Source organism: Podarcis erhardii, assembly GCF_964252035.2.
Source record: "Podarcis erhardii genome assembly, chromosome: 15".
Taxonomy (NCBI): Eukaryota; Metazoa; Chordata; class Lepidosauria; order Squamata; family Lacertidae; genus Podarcis; species Podarcis erhardii.
In genome coordinates, this window is record NC_138505.1 from 29,930,801 (window position 1) to 29,944,958 (window position 14,158).

Sequence of the window (14,158 nt, forward strand, 5' to 3'; positions counted from 1 at the left end):
GCGAAAAATATGGTAGTCCCTTGTGGAGGTCTTGAAAGACATCTCTTGTACAAAGGTTTAAAATTATATTTATTGCTCCTCCAACTTCTTCCTCCAGCCCTGCCCATCAATGGCCTGTGCCCCTCCAACCTGGAAAGGAATGCAGCCCCTGTGCTAAAACAGCTACCCCACATCTGCAGTTATGTTTGTTCATGGGATGAGTTGTTGAAATGGCTAACACAACACACACCTCATCAAACGGTTTGGTGATGCTGGTTTCTAGCTGCCAGTCCATGGTACGCCACACCTTCAAGCTTCGGTCATCTGCTTGCGACGCAATATATTTCCCAACTGGGTCCCAGGTGAGCCCCTTAACTAAGCCAGAATGTCCCTTCAGAGTGGCGAGAATTTCTGCATGAAGCAAAGAGATAAAAAGATTTTTTAAAATTAAAAAAAAGACATGCTGACTTTTTCGAGAACGATTTAAGTGAATAAAGCTGAGAGAGCTTTAAAGTGCTACTGAAGTCTGACAACGTCTTGGTACAAGCTGGTATTCAATCATGCTGAATTCATAGTAGTTACTGTTGTTTTTAAAGGACGCTTGCATACAAATGCAACTACGAGATATGAAAGAATCTGCAGGAAAAACACCCACAAGCTTTGCTGTTTGTTGTTTTGAAATAAAACCTTTATTCTATTTGGTTTTACACCGGTCTCATGGTGTCACAGTTTTTGTCATCTGCCACCAGTGGAAAATCCCACTCTAACATACATTTGTAACTTGGAAGTTGAATGGAATCCATTCCGGAAGTCTGTTCAACTTCCAAAACGTTCAAAAACCAAAGCACAGCTTCTGGTTAGTTTTGTTCAAAAAGGTTTGCCGTATTGAGCGGCGGCCCCCGCGAAACAAAATCATTACCTCTTGATAGTCAGAACTCTGCGTTATACCTGGGAATTTGACAGCATTCCAGATGACAACAGTGTTATCCACACTACAAGAGGCCAGCCATGCATCATGAGGAGACCACGCCACATCCATGACATCTGTAGGGGATACAAAAAACAAACAAACACACACCTTATGTGAACCATTTCTCAGGGGAAACAGAAAACTAGCCACCCATCCACTTAACAGCTCCCTTTGAGTTCAGAGAACTGAAATTCACAGCCGTCTGCTTGTTGCAGACACGAGCGATGGTCAGCGAGCGGTACGAGCGATTTTAACTGTCGGGTTAGTGATTTATTGCATCGCCCCCCCGAAAAAAGCTGAACAACTCTGGGCAATCCTCTCCAAAAAAAGCTCAACAACTCCAATCCTCCCCCCCAAAAAAGCTCAACATCTTCTGAAATTGGGAGTACCCCAAAATAGGGGGGGGGGGTTATACACGGGAAAGTGCGGTAATGACTATGTGATGAGCTCATAGGGTATGACTCTTGCTATTTGCTGCCTTTTATCTAGCCGGCCACCTGTTAAGTGAGGATGTAAATAACTGCACAAAGCAGTGCAATGGAAAGCAACGCTGACCATTCTAGGTAAAGGTAAAGGGACCCCTGACCATTAGGTCCAGTCGTGGCCGACTCTGGGGTTGCGGCGCTCATCTCGCTTTACTGGCCGAGGGAGCCGGCATACAGCTTCCGGGTCATGTGGCCAGCATGACTAAGCTGCTTCTGGCGAACCAGAGCAGCGCACGGAAACGCCGTTTACCTTCCCGCTGGAGCAGTACCTATTTATCTACTTGCACTTTGACGTGCTTTCAAACTGCTAGGTGGGCAGGAGCAGGGACCGAGCAACGGGAGCTCACCCTGTCGCGGGGATTCAAACCGCCGACCTTCTGATCGGCAAGTCCTAGGCTCTGTGGTTTAACCCACAGCGCCACCCGCATACCTGCTGACCATTCTACTGGGTGCCAAATAGCATCTATCTAAAGCAGACCAGATAACGGGGATTGAACTTTGGGATGGGTTGAGAGATCAATGGTTGCACTGTGAGCACCTTCCAGTGTTTCAGACACACTTACCCCCCGAATGGCTTCGAAGGATTGAGAGACACCTCCACTGTTCTACATTAGCAAGTTTACTACTGGAACCAAACACTGTGCTCGGCCCAATGTACCTATGGAAGATGGGAACAAGAGTCACCAAAAGCAACCACACGGCAGATTTCCTTTGTGAACCACTACAACAGTTGAAATGAACTTTAGCAGACAAAAACCTCACCCCACCCCACATTTAGAGGAGACTTTTAATACAGAACCTGTATTTATTTAATTTCTTCATTTTATTCAAAAACCTAAGCACATTATTTTTTTTAAAAAAAATCTCTAAGCAGTGTAGACTCTGTACGATAGAAAAAAAACATTCATTGGAACAAAAATACAAACTTAAAACAAACAAAACCATTATAAAAACATATACAGTTGTACCTCAGAAGTCAAACGGAATCTGTTCCGGAAGTCCGTTCAACTTCCAAAATGTTCAGAAACCAAGGCGCGGCTTCCGATTGGCTGCAGGAAGCTTCTGCAGCCAATTGGAAGCCACAGAACCTGCGTTGGACATTTGGGTCCCAAAAGAACGTTTGCAAACTGGAACACTCACTTCCGGGTTTGTGGCGTTCGGGAGCCAAAACGTTCAACTCACAAGGCATTCAACTTCAGAGGTACGACTGTAAAAGCAAGTAAAACTGGAATTCAGGGGATTAAGAGACATAAGTCAGGGTGCAACCTCGTGGGTCAGGGAAAGCCTGGACAAAAAATTAGCTTTGTGTATTCTAGAAAGTGTTTACACAACTCTGGAGATAATAAACAAGGAATAATTCAACAAATGTTTAGAGAACGAGGAAAGATGTAAATTTGGGGCGGGGGGCGAACAGCACACTTACGCAGCTCTCTTCCAAATCATGATCAGCTTGTCGTCTCCCCCGGAAGCCAGATACATGCCATTGTTTGACCATCGTACACAGTTCACACATGCTAACATGGAAGAAACACACACAAACGGAAAGAAGGTGGATTTTTATATCGAGGCATGTCAGAATAGTTCACAGTATTTTTTATGGGTTCACACCCTTCGCAATTCTCTCTGTATGCTTCTGATAATCGTAATGGCGTCTTTATCTTTCTGCAGTGTTCATGCACTGGATCTCAGCTGCAGAAACAGATTGTGTTTCTGTCCCACCGGTGGGAGCTGCACCCATCAAACAGTACAAGTGGAGGGGCAGCTAGCCATGAATGAAGAGGGAAGGAAATGTGATTGCCTACATTTCAAACAATGCTTTCCTTCAGAGATGTTGCGTTACCAATAAAACAAGTATTTGAAATGTACTTATTGTTTGGAATTTTTGCTCTTTTTTTTTTTTGATCATGCAATGATCAAAACAGCTTACAAGCCGAGCAAAGCGGCATAATGTCACGTCTGTAAAACAGTAACCCAGGAAAGCAAAATAAAACGAAACGAAAACTCAGCGACATCAGAGGCGAACAAATATCAATGCACTCAATAGCAATTGATAAGCAGGAATTTGTTTGATAAGCAGGAATTAACTGCCAATGACAAGATTCAATATGCTCAATGCTTCAGGTCCCCTCTACTACTTTTGTACCCACATACATGTTCTGGTGGTGGATAAAGGGCAAGGCCATAGATGTTGATCTCACAACTTGGGCAGGGTCATACTGGAGAAGGTGGTGTGTATGAGCACCTAAATCTTTACAGCCTTCTGTTCTCCTTTAAATGAATGGGTCACTGAGCAAATATTTCAGTGGCATAACTTAAGATCCTTTAAAAAATGGTGCAATTGAGAATGGGTACCATCTGGCATTATAGTACAACCCACTCATTTCTGGACATCAGAAAGGTATTTCTAAAAAGTGGAACAAGCAGGGCGGGGAGCATGCAATAAGATGGGTCATTCCTTAACACCAAACCATGGCTTAGTGTAACATTCAAGGCAGTTTTCAAAGTCTACACTCCTCTGATATGCAATTAAGGCCCATGGTTCTCTACACCAGAACCGTGTAGTGTCCCTTGTGTTGTTGGACTACAACTCCCATCATCCCTGGCCAGCTTAGCCAATTGTGAAAGATGATGGGAGTTGAAAGATGATGGGGACCCAACGTTGAAGAACACTACTCCATGCCATTCCTTGCACTTTACTGACCAACCAGCACCGAAATGGAAATGTAATTCTCCAGGAGGGATAGATAGAAGGTAGATAAGAGATGTAGTGTTATATCTCTGGGCAATTTTCAGTAAGTGGTCAAGGATTTCTGACTATCAATTATTAAATAACAAAATTCCAGCCCTGGCCCCTTTAAATTATACGTCTGAAATTACGAGAGCTGGGGGGTGAAGGGTAAACCAGAAGTGGATTTCTCTGCTGAAGAATTGTGAGTTCTGTCCATTTCTGGTACCGTACTAAAAAGCAGCCAAACAAATTCCAGGTCTCAAAATCCTTTAATCCTTACAGTACTGTCATACCTCGGGTTGAATGTGCTTCAGGTTGAGCACTTCAGGGTTGCACTCCGCGGCAACCCGGAAGTAACGGACCGCGTTACTTCCGGGTTTCGCCGCTCGCGCAGACGCTCAAAATGACGTCACACGCATGCGCGGAAGTGGCAAAACGCGACCCGTGCACGTGCAGACGCCCCGTCACGTCTTACGTTCCATTCAGGATGCGAACGGGGCTCCGGAACGGATCCTGTTCGTATACTGAGGTACCACCGTATGCCTGTTGCACCTAACCACCCTGGTGGATGTTGGAGCTCTCCTGGATCCCACACACCTGAAGTCCGCCCTCCCCTGTTCTACAATACCTAAATGATTGTCCATCTGACAGAGCATCTTGGGTACATTCTCGTTCTTTTCGTCTTCCTCTTTGAGGACGGGAGCCATGTTCCATATCACAACCTTCCCAGAATCCTGTCCTAAGGACAAAGAGAAACCAACATACCATTTTACAAAAAAGCGCTGGTGTTTCCACAGAGAGTACTTTCATTACCTGCATGCAGCCATGATGATGATCAAATAGAGAAAGACTGACAGTGCAACACTGTGGGGTGGGTGGATTCCAACTAGAGAGTTCCATTTACATTTGCACAGCAGAACTCCCCCAAGCCCAATTTGCACCCTCCTCTCCAATCTGCTCCAGAGGGTTGGGGGGAAACCCAGAACTGATTTTTTTTTTGGGGGGGGGAGAGGGGTAACAAGAGGGTGGGAGGTAAATTCCATTGCACAAGAGTAAATACTTGCACTTGCTGCTTTAGACAGAGCACACAACAAATCTGCTCAGGCCATAGGTCTTCAGCCTGGGTTGGGACCCAGAGATGGGTCGCAAGGCCACACCAGGTGGTCCGCAGCAAAGCTGTTGCCGCCATGTTGGATTCCAGCTTCGGCTGAGCAGACCAAAGGAGGACTACATGCTTATCTGTACCAGAACGCATTCACCGGACAAAATGCTCATTTTATCAATTTCCACGAGTGCTGCAATGTAGAAGGAGGAAGGCAGGAGCCATTTAAGAAATAAAATAAAATGCATATTTCTGAGCTACTGCATGCTCATGCCTTTCTCTTGCCATACTGCAGGATTCGTTTTCATTCAGCAGTGATGCAGAAGTAACACTATGTATATTGCTCAGTGAATTGCCATTTTAGGGTTCAATCATATGCATTGCTATAACGCTACCAGCTATAAATCCGATGGGTCCTATGTTGGAGCTTGGAGGTCAGAGGTGGGTCTCAAGTCTTGACTGGTTGAAGGCCACTGGCTGGAAGCACTACTGATTCCAATGGGACCTATTTCCAAGTAAAACTATATAGGGTTACAGCAGGCATGTGCAAAGTCCTAATCTGGCCCGCCGGTTGATTTAATAGGGGTAAAATCCTAAAAAGAGCTGAACACCTTTGGGATTAAATCCTTTAAAAAGCTCAACAACTTTGATGGGAAATGGTAAAAAAACTTTGGTCGGCCATCACGCATGTACATCAAATCTGGGTCTCTTTGAAAAAAGTCTGGGCACCCCTGGATTACAGCCTACAGCTCTTTGGCACCCAAGTGGTGTTTCATAGAACCACAGAATTCAGAACTGCTGAATCATAGAATTGTAGAGTTGTAAGGGACCACAAGGCTCATCTATTCCAACCCCCCTGAAAAGCAGGAATCTTTTGCCCAACATGGGGCTCAAACCCATAACCCTGAGATTAAGAGTCTCATGCTCTACCAGCTGAGCTATCCCATGCATTCCCATTCAAAATATATTCAGCTAATTTGTCCTTGCCACTGGGACACTAAACTGTCTACAAAAAAGCAAAAGTTGCAGTCCAGCCCACAGCATACAGATGCACCAGATTTGCTAAAATCGACCAGATTTAAGGGATTGTGTAATTGCAGGTTGGATTCCAGGAGGAAATCAAAGCAACAAAGCAGGATCATATGGAGACAAATAGCTAGAATGATTATTCAAACTTATAACCTAAGAAAGGGAAATGGCCAAGACGGTTTAGTCAGATTATCAAATGTCACTCTTCAGAAACAGCAACAAGGTTTGCTTGCATTGTTGATTTGATTAACAGAAATGGGGTTGAGCCGGCCAATGTAAATAAAGCAAAGAAAGGAAACCAGTTATAGACTGTTATTAAGTTACACGTTTTAAACTACGCTGAGCAATGTCAAGATGAATGTAAGCTAACAAAATGCCCTTCATTGTGGCAGGGGAAACTTGTGTGTGGAGAAGGTCTATCTGTATGAGGCAAAGCTGTATTGTGATGATGATCTAGCAGTTACGTTGCTGCCAGTTCTTGTTTCTGTTCTTTTCTATGGTGAGGATAGAGATTTTTAATTATTTCTGTAGTTTTAAAACCATGTCACTCCAAGCAGTAGAAAAGGACAGTTAAAATAGCATCAGCAATGATGCTAATAATAAATTATTACCTTTTACAGTGGTGCCTCGCAAGACGAAATTAATCTGTTCCGTGAGGCTCTTCATATAGCGGTTTGTTCGTCTTGCGACGCAAGCCCATTGACAGCTTAGCGGATTAGCGCTATTAGCGGTTTAGCGGCTTTTAGCGGATCAGCTGATAAGCGGCTTAGCGGCTTAGGAAATGGGGGGGAAAGGGGGAGAAAACCCGCAGGAACTCGCAAGACATTTTCGTCTTGCGAAGCGCCTCCAAAACGGAAAACCCTTTCATCTAGCGGGTTTTCCGTCTTGCGAGGCGTTCGTCTTGCGGGGTACCACTGTAATTTGAAAACTTAACAAGGAAAAGAAATGGTTGGGAGAGAAGAACCTGAGCGATAATAGTTGTATAACAAGCAGGCATTGCTTGTCATGATTTTAAAATGTGTGATTTAATAACATTCCATTGTCTGTTTCCTTTTCTTAGAGGATTTACACAGCCCACAGACACACACAAACATATTTTCAACAAGCACACAATCTTTATACGCAACAGTTGGACTGAACATTTATTCACATGTAACCACCGGCAAGTGCACAGTCTGTAGGTATTACATGCTAGCTGAGCTGTTCAAATGAACAAGTAAGCACCGCTTTCAAACAAACACATGTATGCAGTGTACCCACATTCTGTGTGATGCATGAAAAAGCCTAATGGGATCTCTAGTGTGGCAGGGAAGGTATCAGGTTTTGTCCCCATTGAAATGCTGCCATCCCCTTCAATTTATATTGGATAAGTGAAATGGCCATTTGCATGTTATCTGTGACTATTTCATCTCTTTTAAGTGGGGAGGCAAAGAATCATAGAACAGGGGAAAACACCCGTCACATTATAATTTGTGCACTCCATCCCCTCCTCCCCATGTGAAAGACAGTATCAACAGGAGCCAAAGATCTGAACTAGCTCTGAACTGGTATCAAACAGCAATGAATTATCATTGTCATTCACTTATTAATCACCTTTCACACAATAATCTCAAGGCAGTCACCGCACACAAAAACACAACTGATACAATTAAACAAAACTAAAACAACGCCAAATAGACACACTCATGGCAAGGACACGTTTATGCAGCTGGGAAAGCCTGTTGGAACAAAAACGTTTTCCATTGTTCCTGGAAAGTACAGACTGTGACCGCCTGTCATATCTCAACAGCAACGCTATTCAACAGAACAAGGGAAGCCTGACTGTACGGTAATTTAAGGAAGAAATGTCCTAATATGTTATATTGGACATCCTACAGAAAATATGAGGGACACGGGTGGCGCTGTGGGTTAAACCACAGAGCCTAGGACTTGCCGATCAGAAGGTCGGCGGTTCGAATCCCCGCGACGGGGTGAGCTCCCGTTGCTCGGTCCCTGCTCCTGCCAACCTAGCAGTTCGGAAGTGTGTCAAAGTGCAAGTAGATAAATAGGTACCGCTCCGGCGGGAAGGTAAACGGCGTTTCTGTGCACTGCTCTGGTTCGCCAGAAGCAGCTTAGTCATGCTGGCCACATGACCCGGAAGCTGTACGCCGGCTCCCTCGGCCAATAAAGCGAGATGAGCGCCGCAACCCCAGAGTCGGTCACTGCTGGACCTAATGGTCAGGGGTCCCTTTACATTTACCTTTACAGAAAATATGAGTGTTGAAAGATTTACAGCAAGTCTCATTTATGGTTTGGACCTCATGCTAAACCATAGTTTAGCCCAAATGCAAAGATCTCTCGCGTTTTGCTTCTCCTATTGCACAAGCGAGAGCAGCAAACCATGAACCACAGCACACTTTTACATCCAAGCTGAGCATCATGGGTTGTTTCATGCCAACAAAAGCCAAGAACACACCTTGTCTTAACAATCATGGTCCAAATGAAGCAGATTACTGGTTCAGACGTAACGTTAAGCCACAAACTGTGGTTCGTTACTTCTGCGTGCATGAAAGGAGGGTAGATCAGTTTTACGAGAAATGGCTTATGCAGTTTTACCTTCCACCTCTGCATCAAAATAAAAAAAGGATGTATGGTTTGCAATGGTTATCATGCAATCAGCCCCACATGTAACTGTCTGGTACTGCATTGAAAAAACATGATCCATGATTCATTTTCAAGGTAACCAGTAATCAACTTGGAAACAGAGTTTTCTCTAGAGGATATAATCTGTGAACATACCTTGCCCTCCAGTTGCAAACTTGGTCCCATCTGGATGAATGTCAACTGAAAATATTGGCTTCCCTGAAAAACAGTAAGAGGAACAAAATCACATGACTTGGGAGCCTCTTCCCACAATGTACCAGGTTGTACACAGAGTGAATTCGATACCAAATGTCTCCCTGCCATCCAAACCACCAGTTGATGTTCTGCCATGCTGCGGCACAGTCCAAGCCAAATAGCGATCTAGCACTGAGTGTGACTTTTGAAATTTGTTCTGAAAGCAGGCATCATTTCAGCACATGACTGATGGCAGGTGTTACTCTTTTATTTTTAGAAAAGCAACAGGAAATCATGCTTTTAAGATGTCTATACCACTTCCATCAGATTCCGGGACAGTGTACAATACAACCACTGAGAACATCCAATGATTTAGGAAACTGAAAAGCTGGAAGAGACCGTAAAGTTAGTTTTAAAATGTTGGATCAAAAACAGGCAAAGACGAAAGCCTGAAGTTGGCATGTGTTGAACCTCCTTAAGCTGGGTGGCACTATAGACAAATCCCTCTCCTTTAAACATACCTAGCACATTGCACCAATTGACAGTACAGTTGTTCAAAAGGCGGCTCATCTGAAGATCTTATCACAGTTTCTCCATCTTATGAACCCAGTGGGATACAAAGTCAAGTAAGAGATCACACCTTATGGTACTGAGTACCTCCAACAGATCCTCTGTACCAAGCATTAAGTTACATGAATGATATTTGTTTCAGTTATGTGAATGCAATTTATTTAATTGGCGCCATATTATACACATGGCACTTTAGAATAAACAAGTTTGATCATAGCCCAAGGGGCTTAGAATCTAAAAACAAAGGGGAATGAGAGTTGTGTGTGTGTGGCAGGAAGGTGGGGGAAGAGAAAGAAGAAACACAGCAAGAGTTTACCCAGAGTGCAGTATAATTGTTATTCCAGTACAATAGCAGCTCTCTGTATTTGCATTTTGCCGAAACAGAACATCGGGCTGGATGCAGCAGTGCCCTTCGAATGGGGAAGGCATGTTCCACTCATAGAAAGGCTGCTTTTATTTTATTACTAACAGCAGTAACACCTTTGCAGAAAAGCCATAGCTCAGTGGCAAAACGTCTGCTTTGAATGCTGAAGTTCTCAGGTTCATCCCAGGCATCTCCAAGTAGGGCTAGGAAAGATTCTCTGTCGGAAACCTTGTAGAGCTGCTGTCAGTCAACTCTGACAATGCTGAGCTAAATGGGCCCATGGTCCAGAGCATTCTAAAGCAGCTTCCTATGACTTTAGAAGAGTCTATGGCTTTGGGAAAGTCTTCTGGAACCCACTGTTCTCACAGTGGCCAACCAGATGAATGAAGAAAGCCAAAAAGCAAGTCTTTAGTGAGACAGCACTCTCCCCTCCTGCAGTTTCCAACAACTGGCTCAATCCGAATCCAAGCATAGAGGCCGAGCAAAGCCACTGTGTCTAGTAGCTGCTGACAGCCTTTACCTCCGTCAATTTCTGAGTTAAGCCAAGAAACTTTGCTCAATAAACTGTGCCGAGACATGCAGCCTCATTTCTCTTGCGTTACTCCCTCCTTGGGACGCGGGTGCCGCTGTGGGTTAAACCACAGAGCCTAGGACTTGCCGATCAGAAGGCCGGCGGTTCGAATCCCCGCAACGGGGTAAGCTCCCGTTGCTCGGTCCCTGCTCCTGCCAACCTAGCAGTTCGAAAGCACGTCAAAGTGCAAATAGATAAATAGGTACCGCTGCGGCGGGAAGGTAAACGGCGTTTCCGTGCGCTGCTCTGGTTCACCAGAAGTGGCTTAGTCATGCTGGCCACATGACCCGGAAGCTGTACGCCAGCTCCACTGGCCAATAAAGCGAGATGAGCGCCGCAACCCCAGTCGGCCACGACTGGACCTAACGGTCAGGGGTCCCTCTACCTTACTCCCTCCTTGCACAAGAAAAAGACCAGGGAGAGGGGACCTGGCGTTATGACTGAATCCGAGATTGTGGCTTGTTTCTCCCCAACAAGCCACAACTGCTAGTCTGACTTAAAACCATGTTCTGTTACTGACTTGTAGATTATGGATTGTTAGGGAGCAAAACTGGACACAAACATGTATGTAATGTTATTTATTTCTTTATTGTATTGTGAAATTGCTACGAGATGCTTGATAGGAAGTGGTTCATCAACTAAATCATCACCATCTTCATCCTCTGCCCTTTCCCACTCTGGACCTGCCCCATTTGGGAACTTTTAAAAGCTAAAGGCTTAGGCATCTATCAAGATGGCTGCTTCACTTCCCAGCACCAACACCACAACTTATTTGGATTTGCAGCGGCTGCGTTATTCTTTGGTCCCTCTTCTTCCCCCGACAGTTGGCCTATTTTTATATCCTGTTGAAACAAGCCAAAAAAGGTATTTGCTCCTGTCTGACAGGGATTGATGACTGCCCTATTTGGCAGAGGCATGAGGAGAAAAAGGAAACTCGGAGCTTCTGGTGAAATTTGACCAGTTCAGGAGGAAAAACAGCAATTCGGCAAATAGCAAATCAACAAATAATATAACACTTCTTCAAACATGATAAAATAAATTTTCAGAGCTCAAATGTTACAGTACAGTGGTACCTCTGGTTACGAACTTAATTCATTCCGGAGGTCCGTTCTTAACCTGATACTGTTCTTAACCTGAAGCACCACTTTAGCTAATGTGGCCTCCCGTTGTCGCCGCCGGAGCAAGATTTCTGTTCTCATCCTGAGGTAAAGTTCTTAACCCGAGGTACTATTTCTAGGTTAGCAGAGTCTGTAACCTGAAGCTTCTGTAACCTGAAGCGTCTGTAACCCGAGGTACCACTGTAAGGTCCAATACTCCCAAAATATTTTAAGTAATCACATCTTTAGTAAGATGTCAACTTTCTTTGAAAGGAAAACAGAAAAGCAAAAGTGAAATATTTCTTCAATACTTCTTGACAGAGAAGGCACTTTTTGTTGGTTTCTGCTGACTTTTCACTCGTCCAACAAAGTGCTGGAGGCTAAGCATAGGGCTTTCTGTAGCTAGCCATATACAGCGGTACCTCGGGTTAAGCACTTAATTCATTTCGGAGGTCCGTTCTTAACCTGAAACTGTTCTTAACCTGAAGCACCACTTTAGCCTATGGGCCTGCTGCTGCCGCTGCGCCATCAGAGCACGATTTCTGTTCTCATCCTGAAGCAAAGTTCTTAACCTGAGGTACTATTTCTGGGTTAGTGGAGTCTGTAACCTACAGCGTATGTAACCCGAGGTACCACTGTATCCTGCATCCAAGCGTCTCCGTTGCAGGAATGATGGCACACATTTTTCAGCTAACAGCAAGATGCTTTTATTGACTGATTTAGCTAATTAGCATGCCTCTTTTCCATACTGAGCTGTGCCGAAAACACCTTACAATAAATGTCCACCAGTTATCGAAGCACAAAACATTTATTTTGGTGGGGGGTGGCAACACACCAGTTTATAAAAGGGATCAATAAATTCAAACAGAACAAAATTCAACCATTTTCTACACTGTCTGTTTAAGCATTTTTACCTTGCTTTTTAGTGTCAAAGAGTTTGTCAGGGAGGCTTACAGAACAATAAAGAAAACCAAGAGGGTCCCCGCTCTCAGGCTTACAATCTTTTAGACCTGGCACAAAATTTTGAAAAGAGAAAGATGGGGATTGAGCAGTAGGCAGTGTGTGGAGGCACCTGTTTCTGAAGCTTCAGTTTTTTATATTGACCAGCTAGAATGGAAAATGTTCAGGCAGCTTAGTCTGGGAAGCTGGTATTTCAGCAAAACTGATGGAAGAGTCCTGCTTCCCTTCTCCCCCTTTGCTCTGCAGCTTGCTACTAGAATAGCTGCTGTTAGGTGACAATCTGGCGCACAGGTTGTCCTTATACAGTGGTACCTTGGTTCTCAAATGCCTTGGTACTCAAACAACTTGGAACTCAAACACTGCAAACCCGGAAGTAAGTGTTCCGGCTTGCGAACTTTTTTCGGAAGTCGAACGTGCTCCGTTTGGAGTGTTACGCTTCTGATTTGATTGCCACACTTCTGTTTTGAGTTTTACGCCGAGGTCTGTCTGTTTTTGCTATTGATTTTTGAGGTCTGTTTTTGTTTTTGCGGCTCTTTGTTTTTGTTTTTGTGACTGTGTGGACCCAGTTCAGCTACGGATTGATTGTGTGACTGCAGTACATAATTTATTGCTTTCATTTTATGGATCAATTGTCTTGTTAGATAATAAAATTCATGTTAAATTGCTGTTTTGGGGTTGTTTTTAAAAGTCTGGAACGGATTAATCCATTTTGCATTACTTTCTATGGCAAAGCGCACCTTGGTTTTAGAACGCTTTGGTTTTGGAACGCACTTCCAGAACGGATTAAGTTTCAAAACCAAGGTACCACTGCACTGAAGCAGACATTGTAAAAACCCTTCAAAACCTTCCGGGTTGTTTTTTTATGGGGGGTGGGGTGGGAGAAAAGAATAAAGACTCAAAGCTAAGGAAAAGTTTATCCAAATGTGCATTTTGAATGATAACGTTTTCTGAAATCTTTTGGATTGGTGATATTACTGCCCACTGCCAGCCATCAGAGGTCTGAATGAAGCTTCAGCTACTTTACTGAACACTTTCTTCCACCAAGGATTGAGCATCTGGTAACAGATGAGCAAAGGATGAAACACTGGGATTACAGGGATTAGCTGTCTGGAAACAGCAAGATAAGGAACGGTACACACAGCTATGTTTTCATAGCACTATTTGCAAACCTACCAAAACTGATAGTTTTGGGAAGGATTTTAGCTTCGTGCAGGAGATTGCACTTGATAAACCATTGAGGTCCCATTCCGCCCTAAAATATTTAAATCAATATGCTTGAGTATATTCTGTTTTTCTTGAGGACAAACTTATTCCAAAGATCTTAAAAGCCTGAACATGCTAGCATCTCAGAGTTAAAATATGCTAGAATCATATTCCTGCAATGAAGGAATATGCAGCTGTCCCACACAGGGACTGAACCTACAACCTTGGTGTTATCAGCATCACACTCTAACCAACTGAGCTATGCCACAGCCCTGGTGCTCCT

General features: G+C 44.1%; 1 protein-coding gene across 1 annotated transcript in view; it reads right to left on the reverse strand.

The window, feature by feature from the left end:
• The window catches only part of HIRA (histone cell cycle regulator), a 59,101-nt gene that overhangs the window by 35,518 nt on the left and 9,425 nt on the right, over nucleotides 1–14,158 (reverse strand). Inside the window, exons 2-7 of the mRNA XM_081842748.1 lie at nucleotides 9,072–9,134; nucleotides 4,791–4,901; nucleotides 2,858–2,948; nucleotides 1,998–2,092; nucleotides 928–1,023; nucleotides 230–390 (exon numbers count right to left, since the gene is read on the reverse strand). Of these exons, the coding sequence (XP_081698874.1) occupies nucleotides 230–390; nucleotides 928–1,023; nucleotides 1,998–2,092; nucleotides 2,858–2,948; nucleotides 4,791–4,901; nucleotides 9,072–9,134 (617 nt within the window). The remainder of the gene's footprint in view (nucleotides 1–229; nucleotides 391–927; nucleotides 1,024–1,997; nucleotides 2,093–2,857; nucleotides 2,949–4,790; nucleotides 4,902–9,071; nucleotides 9,135–14,158) is intronic.